The 18,997-nt window shown below is 35.3% G+C and overlaps 1 protein-coding gene across 1 annotated transcript in view; it reads right to left on the bottom strand.

The window, feature by feature from the left end:
- Nucleotides 1-18,997, bottom strand: part of LOC117787729 (nuclear hormone receptor FTZ-F1) — a 50,515-nt gene that overhangs the window by 978 nt on the left and 30,540 nt on the right. The window contains exons 3-9 of the mRNA XM_034626329.1: nt 14,464-15,006; nt 4,549-4,766; nt 4,022-4,455; nt 2,514-2,570; nt 2,245-2,443; nt 1,178-1,436; nt 997-1,097 (exon numbers count right to left, since the gene is read on the bottom strand). Coding sequence (XP_034482220.1) covers nt 997-1,097; nt 1,178-1,436; nt 2,245-2,443; nt 2,514-2,570; nt 4,022-4,455; nt 4,549-4,766; nt 14,464-15,006 — 1,811 coding nt within the window. The remainder of the gene's footprint in view (nt 1-996; nt 1,098-1,177; nt 1,437-2,244; nt 2,444-2,513; nt 2,571-4,021; nt 4,456-4,548; nt 4,767-14,463; nt 15,007-18,997) is intronic.

Consider the following 18,997-nt stretch of genomic DNA (forward strand, 5'->3'; position numbering starts at 1 on the left):
TGTACTTTTTTATTTTTTCGATTCTACACAAAAAAACGCAAAAACATGTGCAGAAAAAAGCACATAATTATTTTCGTGGCTGTTACAAAGAAAGTACTTTATAGTTATATGTAGCTTGTAATTCTTTAATTTCAGACTATGAACTAAGCTTTCAATATTATGTATTGAATGCATGTTTAAAAATCATATGTTTAACAATATTTGGTAATTTTTAACTTAAAAGAAACAACAAAATAAAAAAATGTAAAGCTTAAAAATTACAAATTAAGACTTTTCAATGCATTTTGATGCAACAAATGTTGGATCATTTAATAGTATTATTGAATATTATTGAATTTGATTTTGATTTATCTTTTTAGTTTTTATAATAAATATTTATACTTTAATTTTAATTTTTAATTGAAAGACTGCCTGAAACTGCTAAAAGCTGACATTAATTAAATAAAAATCGCTTAAAATTGTGTAGTAATGATTTACCAAAAAATAAAATAAAACTAGTCGGAAAGGCTATAGTGTGATCCTGACCATAGGATACCCGTTACTTACTTCATTTAGTGGTATAATAGATATTACTAATAGATAACGTAAATTACCACAAAAAACGAATTATCTTATAAACCGTGAGTGTGGTGGTTTTTCGCGATTTGCGGGGGCGGCGGGGGGCGTGGCTTAAATTTGAAACAAACTTGATCTGCGTGGGGTATATAGAATTCTGTGAGTGAAAGTTTGGTGTCTCTTTCTCTTATAGTCTCCGAGATCCTTTTGTTCATACAGACAGACAGACAGACAGTCGGACAGAAGGCTAGGACTATATCGGCTCGGCTATTGGTGCTGATCAAGAGTATATAGACTTTATAGGGTCGGAGATGCTTCCTTCTCCCTGTTACATACGTTTCAACGAACACAATATACCCTTTTACTTATTTTTTAAGTAACGGGTATAAAAATGTAAATTTTGCAGGTGTAATTTGAATGCCTTTCTCAACATTGACTCACATTGACTGAGGGATAACACGTAAGCGTGTAATCCAGCAGCGCTGCCTGCACACTCTCGTGTCCCTCCAAGACGGTCTTCTTGTTGACAATGCCGCGCACATCTGCAAATTGGAATGTAAGAAATGCAACGATTTTAGTGGCGCCTCTATTTGCGGCTTGTTTACAGATTCGAGATACTCACCTGGATTTAATAGTATTAGGAATTTCATGCACACATAATCGCCCATATCGAACTTTAGATCCTGCAGTTTATTTTGCAACTCATTGAAGTAATCACCCAACTGGGGTACGCCCAAGAGGCCGAGGCTCATTAGATTGAAGACCTGACCGTTATTCAATTGCGTCGTATCCGGCAGACCGTTATGTATGCGATGATGCAGATGATCAAGTACAAGCATATCGGACCACGAATGCTGCAGCAGCTTCATCTGATCGTCCACCTGCAAAAATGATCGAAATGGGGAAAAATAAGTAAACGATTCCAGCTGGGTATGTTTTGCCATTTTACACTGAGATAAAAATGCTGTTATTTAACTAAAACTAATTGCTAATTAGTATATAATTATTTTAACATTTAAATTTTTTTTTCTTTAATTTCAACTGATTTTCCATTAATAAATAAGCGCTTTTTCTCACTGTCATTTGTCAGCTTACAAATATGCATTTGATGAATGATGGTGAACATTAGCTGTGTTGTTGAATTTATTTTTTCTCTGGGTGTAACAAGTGTGGTAAAGCCTAGCTTGATTTCAACACGCGCTCTTCTGGCTGTCGCTCTCATTCGGCCTGTGCTCTCTCTCTCGCTCTCTTTGGCGCTCTTTTAGTTCGTTTTGTGTGAGCGTAGCATAACGTCGTCTCGTCGCTCAGTTGCGTCATTGACGAGCAGCGTCAGCGTCGCAGTCATCGTTGGCGTTTGCGTCGCTGCGCTGCTTAGTCTGACTGGTTCAGCTTTGCTTGCTAAGTAGGTCAGACGCCAAATGAAATCGAAATTCAATGCAGATTTAAGTAGTCGTCATCGCAGTCGCAGTCGCAGCGCTGCCGCTGCTGCGCCATTACGTTTTGTTGCTTTGTGTGCGTTATTGGTTTGGTTTTTTTTTTTAGTTTTTTGTTTTTGTTATTTGAATTTGAGTTTTACATAACACGTCGCAGACTTGGCCCCTAGCTTGAAAACTGGTTGTGATACATTTTGTGGTTTGTGGCGTTTGGTGTTTGGTTGTTTTTTTTTTTTGCTGTTTTTTGTTGACATACCTTCAGATCCTTAAAGAAGACGGTGTTTCTTGCCCAATCGACTTGCGAGAACAGATTCTGATCGAGCACTTTGCACATTAACTCAAAGAGATCCACTTCCACCTGATTGTACGTCTGCTTCTGCAGCAGCGCAAACAGTTGCGTCTGCCATTCCCGATCGTCGATCGATTGCACAAATTCACGTATCATTGGCGATACCCTGTAAATAAGGCAACACATAAACACTTCAATATAACTGTAACAAAAGCTTTTCCTCATTCTCAACTCACCTCAGGGGCTCAATGAGCGCATCGGCTGTGCTCGATGGATGTGTGCCAGAATCAAAGCTTTAAAATTGACAGAGAGGGAGAGAGAGAGAAAGGGAGAGTAGTAAAAAAGTTGCATTTTAATCTTGTTGTTGTTCTTGTTGTTGTTATTGTGGTTATACGAAGCATTTTTCAATGCAGCAAAGTTAACTGCGGCAATTTTAAAACGATCATTATAGATTTTCGATAAATATTGATGCTGTTTAATACATTATTTAATTGAAAGCTGATAAGATCTGATTTAGTTATCAACAGTTAGAAAATATTTGAATTTAAGTATGTTATTGCTTATGATATCTATCATTTTTATAGGCACATTCTTATTTAAAATGATACATATTTGATCACCGATAGATCATAGTTGTTCTCATTTAAACAGATTTATATCACATCAGTCAATCAACTAGAATCTAATCAAATTAGCGCTCAATGTAAGAGTAACGCTTAAATTAATCCTATAGTCTTTTTGGAAAGCTCTTTCAGATCGATAGATCTTACAATAATCCGGATGTAGATTATTTTGAAAATTTGCACTTATTTGAACTATCTTTTTTATAAAATATAAACAAAAAATATTTCTTTTTCTAATAGGTTATAGAGTCTATTATATAAACATTGAACTCTATTTTCCAATCATCATCGATAAATATTCATCGAGACCTTACAACTTACATTATATTTGAATACATTTTAAGGTCATTTCTAGATAATCAATGCTACATACAGTTAGTCAAGTAATTGTTTCTACAAAATAAAAAAAGTTCGGTAATAGTCTATTTTGCCAACTCCAAATAAAAAAAAAAAAAACCCCAAATAGAGGGTAATTTATCATTTATCAACAACAAAAATAGGCAATTTTGCACGGAAACTTCAAAGATTTAAAAAAAAAAACTAGTTGAGGCCCCAATCTAATTTTTTTATGGCTAAATTCCTGATTCATTGACGTCTATTTGGGATATTTTTTTTTGATTTGGAGTTGGCCCTGCAGCATAGACCTTTACCAAAAATTCACATATAATTTTTTTGGTTAGAAGTACTTAATCAAATTGATCTTAATTTTTCATTATTTTTAAAAATATAATAATAAATTTATGTAAAATCAAGTAGTCATTTGACTTTTGCAGCAATATAAGTGAATTTATAACTTGTCAAAACTACTACTTGTCTAATTGTATTTGATATATATAGCATCCTGCTTTAAGTCAACTTTTAATTGAGTGTATATTAAAAGTTTAATATTTAATAATTTGTAATGAACACCTTAGAACCATTTCTAGATTATCGATGCCACTTTCATCTATGATGAATATCGTCCGCTTTTAGCCGACTGTCAGTATACACTTTGCTACACTTTTAAAGACACTTTGTAGGCGGCAAATAAAATGTTTGTTTTGTTCGTTGGTAACTGAGTTTTGTAGACGGTTGGATTTGGTTGAGTTTTATTGTTCGGGTTGTTTGTACTGAGTAAATACCACAATTTCGATTCGGCTGAGTTCTGCAGAGATCCAGTTCCGGTTTCATGGCAGCTGCTGTTGCTGTTGCCATTGCTGCCGTTTCCGTTGCGTAGCAGGCCATCGCCATTGTTGCTGTTGTTGTTGTTGCCACCGCCGCCGCCGCCAGCGTTGTTGCCACCGCCGCCGCCGCCAGCGTTGTTGCCACCACCTCCTCCTCCTCCTCCGCCGCCTGCACTGCCACCGCTGCCTGTGCTGCTGCTGCTGTTGTTGTTGGTATTGTTGTTGTTGTTGTTGCCACTGCCCAATGAGGAGCTGCCGTTGCCATTGCCGCCACTCACATTGCCGGCATTCATGGGCGTGGCTATCACACCGCCCCCGCTCGCATTAACCTGGCCCAAAGCAATGGCAATGGGACTAGGCGATGAATCCGGCGACTGTGTGAGTGAGGATACCTATAAAAATAGAGAAAGAGAGAGAGAGAGAGAGAAACTCCATTAGTTATACAAAGTTATTCCTTTTAAAATTCGATTTGCTTTCACTCGTACCTGAGGTATTTGTATTTCTTGCTTAATATTCATATTTGGATATGCTTGCTGATAACCCGGCGACAGAGGCGTCGGCTTTATGTCCGATCCCATCGAACTGCGCAGCGCCTGAAGCGCCAATTGGCGCTGACGCATCACCTGCAGCTTTCGCGCCCGATCCCTTTTGTACATCGGTCCGAACTTGTTCCGACCGCCACGCATGCGATCCGCTCGAACAGCTGCAAGAAAAAAAAAAATAAAATAAATACATATATATTTAGTTAAAAATTATTTCATACATATTGGAAAATATTTAGATAAAATATGTAATTAATACTTTCAAAATATTTATTTATATAAAAAAACAAACATTTCAAAAGAACATCTTTAATTTCAACAAAATGTTGTTACTTAAATTGTAAAAATTAAACTTAATTTATTTAGATTTAAAAAATGTATAACTTTACAATTTAATATTTAAGTGGCTAGTGACTTAAATGTATACAAGTTAAAGTTGTGGCACTAGAATAAAAAATTAATATTGAAATTAAAGAATGCAATTAAATAAAATTACATTAATTAAAAAATTATTAAATTAAGATAAAATTTCAACGCAATTTCTATAAAATATAAAAATATAAAATTCATCCAGAAATAAGTCATCACTTCCGATAACAGATTAAAAAAAGAAGATAAAATGAAAGAATTTGCGGTTTTGAAAATTATAACAAATTTTATGATCTGTTCTACTGTTTGTTATATTTAAGTTGTGCTAGTAAGCGAGTATTTACATATTCTAGACCAAATTTGCCAAAGATAAAGCCATAAATTGAAGGGTTGAAGAATTTCAACAAATAATACAAAAAGTTATTACTTATTTTGAATAGATAAAAAAAATAGTATAGCTCTCTATTCCAAAATGTATGCAAATAAAGATGAGTTCATTATCTTTTTCTTGGTTGCTGTTCATTTATAATCTATTCTCGTAAAATTTGTGTAACTGTTCATTCTAATTATTATATTAAAATAAATTAACCATAGCAATTCAACTTGATATTTTTGTTACCTAAAAGTCTTTCTTTATTAAATCAATGATGGCTTATTTTTAAATTTATAATTATAGAATCACAAGCACCTAAAAAATATGGCGCTGTTTGTTTTAACCAATATTCTGTATTTTTAAATTATATGTTAATTTGTAAATACAATTTTTCGTTTTGTTTCGAAAAGGTTATTTAGAGTCTTTAAAACAATAAAATAAAGGATAACGATTGAAGCTAATTATTGTTAAATTAATGTTCTATTAAGTGAAAATTTAAAGTCATTTAAATCATTAATATACGCAATCTTTCGTTAAAAAACTACAGATAGTTTAAATCATGTACGCTTTACAGAAGTATGTATCAAATCTCAGTGTTTTTCAATATTAATCGCTTTCACAATATTTATCTATTTAACATCCAAGTACTACAAGTTGTAAGGAACTTATGATTATAGTACTAGTCACAGCAAAATATAGTTGTTTAAATTGATTTTACAAAATTTAAGATTATTATAGAAAAGTTTAACTTGAATTGAAGTAAGAATTATAGAGTTAACTATCAGATTTGTAGATATGAATATTGTGCATCTTCTAACACAAATAGCAGTGACAATAGATGGTTTTATCTTGACAGAATATCTAAGGCAAAAATATCCTAGTAGCAACCTTAAAGCCACGCCCATCAACAACAACGCAGCATGACAAAAACAAAGCACAAAATACAAAACAAAATTGTTACATACACAAATACATCTACAAATGCGCATGTAAATGCATATATGCATATGTGTGCGTGCGTGTGTGTGTGCACTACAGCAAACTAAAACGCAATAAAAATGCGATTCTTATGGCAACAGCGAAAATGTGCGAATGACAGTTTGGTGGGGTGGGGGGATTGAGAGGGGAGGTGGGGTTTGTTGTGGGTGCTGTTATGAGTTAAACCAAAAGCGCGCCACAGAAACAAGCACACACACACACACACACACATGCACCCATTTAAGCAGAGAGAGAGGGAGAGAGAGAGAGTGAGAGAGGTCGACATAAATACATAGACGCCGGCATCAGCTGCGAATGATGCAGTCGCAGCAGTAGCGAAGACAGAGCAGCAGCAGCAGAAGCAGAATAGTTGATTAAAAGACGTAATAAACGTGCATTTGGGTGTATGCGGGGTTTTGGCCGGCAGGTGGCGCTGTTACTGACACGCACGCACACACACAGACACTTGCATACAAAATGTGCATTTGAAATGCACACGAAAAATTGCAAAGTCGTTTTTGTTTCTGTACGAAACAAGTAACTGTAATTTAGGTCAAGCGTATTGTTTACAAATAATCAACGCGCGTGTATGAGTATGTAAATACATATGTATACACTTACAAACAGCTCACATATAAAGTGCGCTCTCAATCGCCTAACGCCACGCTGCGTTGCGTCGCTGCGCTGCGCTGCCGACGCTAGCGTCACAACATCACATGGCCAAACGCAGACAAGAGAGTGCAGAGCAGAGCGCTTGCTCTTTTGCTCATTATGCGCTCACTGCTGGCATGGCAACTCGAAAAGCTTTCTATTACGACATTTCATTCGCTCGCCAACTCTTTTACACACAGACACAGACATTTGGACGACTCTGCCGCCGCATTAGACAACTTGGTTGAGTGGAGTAGGTCAAGGACAGTTTGTGAAAACTGGGACAACATGCGCATTGTTGTTGCCGTCGTCGTTTCAAGTGAGAGCTGCTCTCATTCGCTGTAAAAACTCTTACTCTTACTCTCACTCTCACTTCCACTCTCACTCTCACTCTCACTCTCTTTGAGTGTGCCTGTGTGTTTGTTTGTTTGTTTGTGCTTCAAACGGTTTTCCGGCTGAACCATCTTAGGCCAAGCAAATTTATGTTGAGTTTATGCGGGTAGCGCATGTATCTATGTATCTGTGTGTTTGTGTGTGTCGGGCTATTATTTTTATAATATTTATAGGCATTTTATTAACGCATAAATCGCTGGCTAATGCTTTTGGACCCGAGCTTAAGGTGAGTGGCTTTTCCCCACACCCCCACACATTTCACTCAACCTGCTTACTTGTTGTTGTTCCCTTCTTATGCTCAGCTTACATAATTTCCTAGCTTACTTCAACTGTGACATTTATTTACACTTTCGTTTTTTCTGTTTTTTTTTTCCCCCAGATGTGAGCATGTAAAATGGTTCAATTTGTGTTCAAACACAACAAATGTGGTTGAATTTTCCGTTTCTCTTTTTTTACCGCCTGACCGGGAAATCAATAAATGGCCTGTCAGTTGTTGTTTTTGCCCACTGTTATTATATTTAAAGCTCAGACCAAAAGCAAAAAGGAAGACCTAAATTTAGGTCAATGGTGCGTATGAGTAATTTAATACTTTTATTTCATTTTGCTGCTTCCTCTTCATTTTTGGTTTGTCTCTTAACGCTGATACAAGTGTTTGGCTAATTAAAAGTTCTAAATCGTGAGTGGGCAGGGCAATTGGACAAAAGACAAAAAAAAGGGCAGCGCTCATTAAACTGATGTAACGTCAATTGAGTCCAAAGGGGAAAATGAAAAGGGGAAAATTGAGCAGAAGGGCAATTGGAAACCAAGTCATGAGCAAGCTATATGTGTTACTTGATAGTCAAAGCTGAAAAATCAATTTAACTCTTATGTACAATGCGACGTATGATTGATTTCAAGTAGCTTGCTGCTACATATTGTGTATACGCTGTGTGGTCCAAGAAACAAGCAGGCAATACTTAACTTTAAATCGTTTTTATCGAAAAAAAAAAATTAAGCAGTTAATGTTTACATAAAAATGTTACAATTTGTAGAATATAAACAGCAATAAAAAAAACGTTAATTTTTATAAACGTCAGGTAAGTAAGAGTCGATATAAAGAGCTTAATATGCGACTTGTTAAAGCTGAAATGTAGATACTTCTCAAACATTGGATAAGTTGAAGTCTTCTTCGTAGCATTTAGCACCTTATCTAAATTTAAATAAATTAAAAATATTCAGGCCAGTTCCGGCTTTTGTATTTTATTTTTAATTAATGGTTTCCCTTTTAATGTATGATCAAGTATTAAAAATTGCATTTTTTTTTTACCGGATTGAAATAAGCTTAATCATCATAATTCATACGAAAATTAAAACTGTAACAGGTAAAGAAATTTGCAAAAATTCTTGACGAAAGTAAAAACCGTAATCGGCAAGATAAGTTATAAAACTAATAAAAATATAAACAAATTATGTGTAAAATAAAAACCATCATATAATTATGTAAATAATATTATAATGAAAGCAATCCTATTTTTTGTACTTTTAGCCACTTTTTAAAATGGCATAGAATAAAACATTTGTTAACTAACAGAATATAATGTATACACATTAATATAAATATATCCAAGTATCGTTGCCTACTTTCTCGTCGAAAAGTGTTGAAGTATCTCAGCACAGGGTATCAGATAGTCGTAACTGAAGTTGCATAATTGACGCTGTCGTCATGTCTGACTCATTTCTCCCTTAACTCACACACATGTACTTCAATTTGTGTGGCTAACAAATATTTCAACACATATCGTGTGCACTTCCCCTTCCCACTACCTTCCCCTTCCACTGTCATCTTATTTGTAATACGCTTAACGTAATTTAACATTTTCTTCAAATCCCAATTGTTCAACGTTGCACATTGTTAAAAAAGCACGTAATCCAAATTCAAATCCAAATCTTAAATACAAAACAGTGAGTGTGAAAGAGAGGCAAGTACAACAACATATGTGAGTCATTCGCATTCGATTTCAGCAGCTGATTTCCAAAGCTTGAATTTGACAAAAGGCAGCCGCAAGTTAAAGTCAAAGCTAAGCATCAAAAAGGCGTCCGCAATTATAAAAGCGTTGCGCTTGGCAGAGAGCGCAACGAAGGCGCTCAACGCTAGCTGCTGACGAAAGCGTCAAGAGATTACAACAGAGTTGACATAGCAGCAGCGATGGCAGCGACGACAGCAGCGACAGCGACGTCGACGTCGGCAGCAGCAACAAAAACGGAAGGACGGAACGAGCGACAACAACGATGGCAAAACGTTCGAAATAATTCACAGAGTATTAAAAATAAAAGCAAACGATGACAACAACTACAAAAAGTAGCGCTCTCTACATGTTGCATTGATTACACACACACACACACTCACGCACACACAGACGCACGTTTGTATTTATATATCACGTGCACGCACACATTGACGCTGCGGAATCTAGGTCATGAGCGCAAGAGATGGCACTATGATCCAAGTGCGCCAAAGCGGAAATGAGATGGCAATACGACTAACTACATATGTACGTTACAAATAAACTTATCTGACACTGTGTGTGTGTGTGTATGTGTGTTGTGCGAGCATGCGAGAGACTGAGAGAGTGAGAGAGGCGCCTCTCTGTGTGTATTTGCGGTGGAGCGCAGCGCCAAAGCAGCAGAAGGAAAGGCAAAATCAAAGGCTAAGCCAACACAAACCAAATCAAAGCAAAGTCAAAAACAATTATTGACTGCGTTTTATTTTTAATTTTTTTTATGTTCGTGGTGTGGCGAGGGGTGGAAGCTGTTGGGGATGTTGTAGGGGGATCATGCTGTGAATTAAAGAGCTGCTTTGGCGGAAGCACAATGAGTGTTGGAAAATATTCATAAATATAAGATGTGTTGTAAAATAAATAAATTAAACATAAAATATGATAAATAAAATACTTTTCAACAACTAGGGCAAGATATTAAGTACGAGAAAAAAAATATCTCAAGTATTCCAGCGTATTTTCCTTCAACACTTTAACAGCACTTAAATGCAACAGTCACCCACATAAGTATTACACATGTGATTGTTATCGTTAATCTTTCATTGCGCTCCACTCAGATTTCACCAACTCCACTTACACACACACACACACACACACACACACACACACACACACACACACACACACACACACACACACACACACACACACACACACACACACACGGGAAGAGCTAAGCCTAAATATTGGGATTTCATAGTCACTGACTTTATAGATATCCTACTTAGCTCATAAAACAATTGGGTCGCTGTAACCCACATGGCTGCAGATATCATGAAATCGTTGCGTCGCGCTGAAAGACAGCGCAACTCGAATTCAAACTCTAGATGAGACTCTAGAGGCCTTCATGCCATCTCCCCTCGTGAGGTAATACTTAGCGGTGGTTCCGCGAGAGGAAACGGTCGTTTTAGTGGGTGCAAGTCCCACACTTTTCGGCTTTTAATGCTTTTTTCCCTAAAAAAAACACACACACAACACACACACACACACACACACACACACACACACACACACACACACATACACACATTCACACATATGTTTATACTCTCCCATGGCACATTAGTCCCGTTCACCCGCATATAATTTTCACACTTTTCCACACTCGATATTAACAGCACTTTGCATAATAATTTACGGCTGTTTGTTGTCAATGCCCCACCTCCTCTTCCCCCCACCCCCTGCCCTCTGCCCCTATCCCAGCTCAGTCTTATGGCCCATTTAGGCCGCACACTATGAGCAAGTGAGCGTGCAAATGATAAAGCACAAAAAAAATTGCGCGCAGCATATGAACAAACACACAAAATGAAAATGAAAATGAAAAAAAAAAAATTATTACAAAATTCAAACAATGTTAAGAGCGCACACACACACACTCACACTTGCATAGTCAAATACAAATGACTTACGCTCAGACTCATACTTATACTCATACTCTCGCGGCGCCATTTGAAAAGCTTGAGTGAAGTGAGCACTCAGAGCAGAGACACAGCAGCAGAGACGCAGCAGCAGTAGCCGCAGCAGCAGCAGCCGCAGCAGCAGCAGGAGCAGCTCGAATTCGGCACAGCATGCGGCCCTTTTGTATGTTATTTTAAAGCTTGCCTTGCGTTGCAGCGCTGCCGCTGTCGATGTCGCTGCTGTTACGGTTTTTGTTTTTGTTTTTCTTATTTTAGAGCGCGGTTTAAGCGACTTGTGGGTGAGTGAGTGACTGAATGAGAGAGGGCGACTGCTGGGACCACCGGTGCATGCTGAACTGCATGTATTAAATGTACACAAGTTAGTACGTATGCATATTACACATACAATTATGTATGTAATACATTCACATATATATTGGCACGTACGTAATCTGATGTATGTATGTTTTGTTTTGTGAGTGTGCGTCTTTGTGGGCGCGTGCAGCGAAAGCAAAAGTTTTATTTTTACTGGCTTGCGTATGGGCCTTTACTTAAGCTCAGCACGGTGAGCAGGCGAAAGGGATGCTGGGAAGAAAAGTACTAAAAACTGTTTAACAAGCGCAACGTAAAGACAAAAGAAAAATATAATAAATGTTATAAAACAAAATAAAAGTTTTTAACAGGTATTTTTAAAAAAGAAACACAAGAAAATCAAGAACAGAAAGCAGATGAAGATGATTAATTGAAAAGAAAAATCTTGAAAAATAGCAAATTAATTAAACAAAGATAAAGTTTAAAATTAAATATTAGGCTTAATTATGTTTAAATATTCATATCGCATTTGAGACAAACATTTAAAATTTATAAATAAAATACATTCCTCAACAATAACAACAATGAAATACATTTACTTGTTCCATAAACACAAAGCTAGAGAAAGAATGGGAATGAGAGAAAAAGAATGAGCGCAAAATCAACAATTCTGGCTCACTTCATAAAGAAATAGGGAATGCACAAAAAAAAAGAGGGAACTTACTATGAAATACCCTGTAAACTGGTCTAAGATACTTTTTTGCACACATTTGCATTAGGAGATATATATACATTATTTAACTTTTTTATTAATTATCCAACTGTTATGAAATGTGTAGGTTTTTTAAAGTAAGTGTTAACAAAAATTTATTTAAATTTTCAAGACTATAAGCTGAGAGTAGAGTGGGGGAATTAAAATAAGAAAATTCTATGTATCTCTGTACCAACATTAATAGCATAAAATACGTGTGACATACACTTGCTCAAACTGACATACCCCGTTTTTAACTCAAGAGTTATTAATATAACAAAGTCAGCAGTTTGCAAATATTTTTATTTATTTTTGGAGAAACTTGGGATAGGTCTGGAATACGTACGCTAATCCAATTTATAAATAATTCCGACGATGTGTCACAAGAGTCGTGAAATGAGGCGAAAATTTAACCGAAAGCTGTCGATTTTTTAATAATTTACAAATACACTTAAATAATTTGTGTTTAATTGCTAAGCCCTTTTTGATAAGCAGCCGCTTTGGGGCCACTCAAAGTTTCATATTACGAAAAGAAAAACAATTTCCCTAGAGCTAAACAGAGAGTTCTTACTTGATTTCGTTGAGTTTGCTGTTTTCTGTTAGCTTTTCATTCTGTTTTTTGTGTGTGTTTGTTTTTGTTCTTGTGCATTTATAAATAATAAAGAATATCGATTTAATTTCTTTGGTCGCGTTTCGTTCGCTGCCTGTCATACTGACTTTATATACTATACATACGTTTATATAGTTAGTATAGCCTTTGTATACTAGATAATAACGACTTTAACAAGTAACAACAATGCAACATATCAAATTTGACAGTAAAACTGACATGGAAATTTAATCATTCGATGTAAAAATACCAAAAAACCTTTTTTTAAATACAAAAGAAATACCAAAAGAGTTACAGAATCATCTTATTATATTTTCTACCTTCAACAAGCGGAAATTCAATCAAATTTCACCACAAAACGTGAATTCAATACTATAAAATCAAAAATTACTCATACGCAATGTATGACAATAGAATACTCCAAGTAAAATTCACAGTTAAAAAAAGCTGTTAACAAATTATTCACTAGAATGTTGCAAGTGAAACTGACAAAATAGATAAAGAAATATCAAAAACACATTGTCGAGCTGCATTGCATATTAAAAAGCCTTCTTCGCGACAGGGTCAAAACATATCACTTATACGCAATGTTTGTCAACAATTTGAGGGTCAATGGGAAATACATTTCCATGCACCAAGGCTGATTTGAAGTGCGTGTTAAGAGAATAATTAGCTTTAAAAGCTATCGAAAAGACCAGAACACATTTAAGAGTATGTAAAAAATAAAAGTATGCTAGTATTTAAATAAAAGGAAGCTAATTGTAGGAAGAACATTTTTTATTTATTTTATTTTTATTTTATACTATTAAATCTAGTATACAATGAATTTTAACTAGCAATATCAACTGATTAATTCAAAAATCATATCTAGCAAATAGGTTTCTACAGCAGTTTAAAAATATTAATAGTCTACCAAAAATTGCAATTTTAAAAGAAACTTTTTGGTTGAAATAAATGTTTCTGACAGCTTTAATCTAGGTAATTTTTTTCTTTATGGGCAAATGAGAACGGGTAAAAATTAAATGGAATAAATACTTAAAAAATTATTAGGAAGAGCTTAAAAGTATATTTGAATAATTGTGTGTTTTAGGAATATTAGTTTTAAATGAAAAAAGCTATTAATTTTGATACATTTTACAACGAAAAGTTGTTCAGTTAGGCATTCAGAAATTGGGTCCATGGTAAAAACGTAAATTTGAAGATGTTTGAAATTTTTAGAATAATAATAAAAACTCAAAAATGTTATTTTGTTTAGTCATTTTTGTAGGACATATATTAATATATATATAAAATACTTGACAACTTAATGACTGACCATAAGACCTACATAGAAATCTGAAATTTTCACACAACATAGCTGAGATAATTTTGTCGTGCAAAAGATTTAAATATATAATCTTTTTTAATTTTTAGATTACTTTAACTGTGATACCATAGTTTACTTAAATTACATAAAAATGTTAAAATGTATAAATTTTTGGACTTACCCTCCAGTTTCATGCCCACCTCGAGGCACTTTTGGAATCGACAGTATGGACAGCGTTTGCGCTGTGTCTTATCAATGTGGCAGGAACGCTCCGCAACGCATGTGTAGACCTTTTTGTTTTGAACGGTGCGCTTGAAGAATCCCTTGCAGGACTCGCAGGTGAGCAGGCCATAATGATACCCACTCACCTTGTCACCGCAGACGGGGCAAAGCTCCTCAAACAGATGCTTGAAATCGATGGCTTCACCACCGCCGGATGTGGCACTCGTTCCGCCATGATGTCCACTGCCAGCGGTTGTGCCCGCTCCACCGCCCGCACCGCCGCCGCTGCCAATATTGCCGGACATGTGTGAGGCGCCAGAGGCAGAGTTGTTGCCACCACCACCACCACCAGCTGGTGGCAGCAACATGTAACCGTTGCCACCAGAGCTGCCACCGCCAGTGCCATTCAATAGTTGGCCAGAGTTGCCAGCGTTGGCATTGCCATTGCCAGCAGCTCCATTGCCACTTTGTTGCGAATGGGATGAGTTGGTCTCCTGATAGCCTGTCGGGAATATATACTGTGAATCGAAATTGTATATATACGAATATGAAGAGGCATTGAATTGATTCGCTGCATTTGCATTATTGTTGGCAATATTCTGTTGTTGTTGCTGTTGGTAATGTTGCTGCTGTTGCTGTTGTTGTTGCTGGTGATGCGTATGATGTTGCTGCTGTTGTTGTTGCTGATGATTGCTCAATTGCAACGTGTAAGCGCTGTAATCGTTATCAGAGTTGCTCAATGCATTTGTATCGTTATCGTTGTTGTTGTTGCTGCTACTGTTATTGTTGGTACTGTTGTTGTTGTTGTTGGTGTTGCTGTGCGCTGGACTCGCTGGTTGCTGCTGCTCAAGCTGCATGCTAAACGGCGACAGATTCAGCGACGATATAAACTGTACAGTCGCCTGTTGTTGATCCATTTCTAATAACATTTCATGGAATTTTTTATAGTGGACTTTTTGTATTATAATTTTCACTTATTGTTGTTTTTTTTTATGTTTTTTTTTATTAGTATTTTGGACGGTTTTTATCTAAGCAACAATTTATTGCTTATTTTTATTATGAATAATTTGTTTTTTTCTCGTCTTGTTTTTGTTTTCTTCTTAAATACTTTTAGTTTGCAATTTTGTAGTTTATATATTTGTATTTATTTAAACTTTTGCAGCTGCTGTTGGTTATTGTTGTTAACATACGGTGGTCTAGCTTTTGCACTTAATTGTTGATTGATTTTTAAAAGCAACATTTTTGGTGCAACAATGAAACATTTAAGTTATTTGTTTTAAAATGTTTACTTATATTAATATATATTTTTTTAATGCTTTTCAAGCATTTGGTAATTGTTTAAGAATTGTACTTTTAAATTTACTTGGTTTTTTTTAACTTTAGATTTTAATAAATTTCGCAGTACTTTTTGAATATTTTTACACAATTTTGGAAACTGTGTTAATTATTATGTTTAACTTTTAGAAATAGTTTTTAGTATTTATGCAGTTGTGTAATTAATTTATTGAAATTTTAATATTATTCGAAATTCGTTTAGTTATTTATTTTTGTTGCAACAGAAATCCAAGTTGGAATAATTTTTCTGAATAATTTCTGATGTGTTTTTTGCAGGTACTTTGACGAGGTGAGTGAGAAGATACACGATTACATATAGATTTGTATGCGTTAATTTGTTGCCTGGTTTAGGAGGTAGGGCTTTAACTTATTTTGTATATATTTATAGAACTTTTTGCTTTGATTGTGTGCGTTGAAACAACAATTGTAATTGATTTTAAACTTATGATTTCAATTGGTTTTCTTCTTTTCTTTAGTATTTTTTTTTGGGTGCTTCACAACACTGGCCGCACAGGCACATTAATTACTTAATTTTTGAATTCTTACTGTTTTCTTTTATTTTCTTTTAATATTGCACTTTGTTAGACAACAAAAAAAAATGCATTGCTCTCTCTCACTCTCTCAGCGGACTGACAAAATGACACCAAAGCAGAGAGAACATAATCCTGGGGCTGTTTCCTGCAGTGGGTGCAAATTGCCGTTATATTGCAGATGGAAGAGGAAGAACAAGTCGAAAGAAGCGAATGCAATTCTTTGTTTTTGTTTTGTTTTTTTTGTTATTTGCAATTGTTGGTTGGGATGTATTGTATTGTAGTAGTGTTGCACTGTTGTTGCATTTGTTATCTTTAGCTATTTAGGCCAAAAGCGAGCGTAATTTATATATTGTGATTTCTATACACACACACACGCACACACAATCAATTTTCGTTGGTAAGCACTTTTCTTCTTCTTGTTGTTGTTGTTTTACCATATGTAACATATACTCAATGTAGAATTATAAATTTATTTCAATTTTTTTTTTTAATTTGTATTTATTTGTATGTAGATTAATTTGCTATGCGAAAAACACGACCAACATCAACCACGTATCTCGATTGACTAAACCCAAGCAAACGGCGAGGATACCCGCCATACACTAAAGCGCTGCTGCTGCGACGGCGACTGCTGCCGTCGCTGCTGCGTTGTCGATGACAGCAACGGCGACAGCGCTGTTAGCGCAGGCAGCGTTTTTACTCTCGCTCTCAGCAGCAAACGTTGCGATATTACGTATGCGCCACTTGTACGTGTGCTTGTGTGCGTTTGTGTGTGTATGAGTGGGAGCCAGTTTCACTTTCAATGCGCGCGGTCGCTCTCGCTCTCACTCTCGCTCTCTGTCTTTCAGTTTGGTCTCTCTGTGAGCTGCTCTCTTGACTTGCTGCTTTTGGCTCTGCTTGGCTTGACTTAGTGCCCCCCTTTTGATGTTGTTGCTATTACTGCTGCATTGAAATTCAAACTGCGCTGAAAGCGAAAGTGAAACTTTTTGGCCACTGTACAACAGTGGGTACAAACGACGACGACTCATTCTTTTCGGATGTTGTACTAGCGCTCTGTTAAAAACCTACCAATATTATGAAAGCGTTAAGCTTCGCTTTAAAGCTTGTGTTGTTGCAGTTGTTGTTGCTATTTTGTAATTGTTACTCACTTTTTACTTCATTTACCCAAGTGGGAATTTTTCATTAGTTTTTCGGTTTTTTTATTTTTTTTTTTTTGCTTCTTGTTGCCAAGTTGGCGGCTGCGCTTGGTACAATTTTTGTTATTGTTTTTTTCTTGATTTTTTTTTATATTGCTGTTTTTGTTGTTGCGCGTCTCTTTGGTCTCAATTAGTTGTGGGTTTCTGTTGTTGCATTTGTTCATGACACGGTTTTCATGTGGCGTGTTTTCGTTTCCTATTTCTGTTGCCGTTGCTATTGTTGTTGTTGATTTTTTTATATTTTTTTTTTGCTTGGCTCTCAATTTAAGCTTATTGTCTATTTTGGCCTTTTTCAGCATCGTCTGTTAAATTATTTTATGGTCATTTTTAGGTTTTGTTTTACTTTTATTTTAGTTTTTGGTATATGCATGATTTGCGCTTAAGCTTATAACATTTTGTTAATATATAATATATTAAATTGTTTGGCATACATTAAGATAATATGATAATATGTTTCAATATAGTTGAACTGTTAATTAATCATTAATGAGCACTGTAATTTTTAAATCATCTTCCCATTGAGTATATTACTTTATAATTTATATTTACATTTTAAAAAATTATATATAATTTTATTATTTTTTACAGCTTTTAATACCTTGTAATTTGATATTTATTACTTAGTCAAGTAATAAATTGCATTGAAATGCAAACAAATTATTTTTTTATTTATTTATTTATATACATTAATGAAAAAAATAAATTTTCAGATAATTTTAATTACTTTACATTTTTATATTCTAATATAATGATTGTTTTTAGATATAATTAATTTTTTGAAGTCAATCCCAGCATATTTGAGCCCTTTTATGTATTTGTAGTCAATAATCTGTCGTATTTTATGGCATACATTCACATATGCCACATTCTGACCCCATTAACGCGGCGTATACGTAACTTGCAACAGGCATAAAAAACCACATTTTCTGCCTGCAGCCCAAAATAAGGATGAGCCCTGCCCATAAAAAAAAAAACAGAAACAACAATTATATAAGTTCAGCTGCGTTGAAAGGAGTACTAAAAACGAAACTTTCACTCGTTTTACAAAGAAACAAAAAATGAAAGAAAAAAAATGTTCAATTCCTTAACTAAGCGAACGGAACTAAAAGACGACCCATTAAAATGCAACGTCTTGTGGGCAGTTACAAAAATAAAAAATATATAAAAAAGAGACCGCAAAATATTGCCACATATTGTGCAGAGGAGGAGGTAGAGGAGGAGCAAGAAGAGCAGAAGGAGATGCGGAGAGTTGTGGGGAAAACCCCGCGCAACGGAATAAAATGCAGTTGAAATATTGAAAACTAAAAAAACTGGAAATGATAAAGAGAAAAACCAAAAAAAAACAGAAACAGAGGAGGCAGAAAGAAGAAGCAACAGCAGAAGGCACGCTGCACGTGAATATGTATCTCAAAGTAAACACGTTTACGTT

The sequence above is a fragment of the Drosophila innubila genome (assembly GCF_004354385.1).
Source record: "Drosophila innubila isolate TH190305 chromosome 3L unlocalized genomic scaffold, UK_Dinn_1.0 0_D_3L, whole genome shotgun sequence".
Taxonomy (NCBI): domain Eukaryota; kingdom Metazoa; phylum Arthropoda; class Insecta; order Diptera; family Drosophilidae; genus Drosophila; species Drosophila innubila.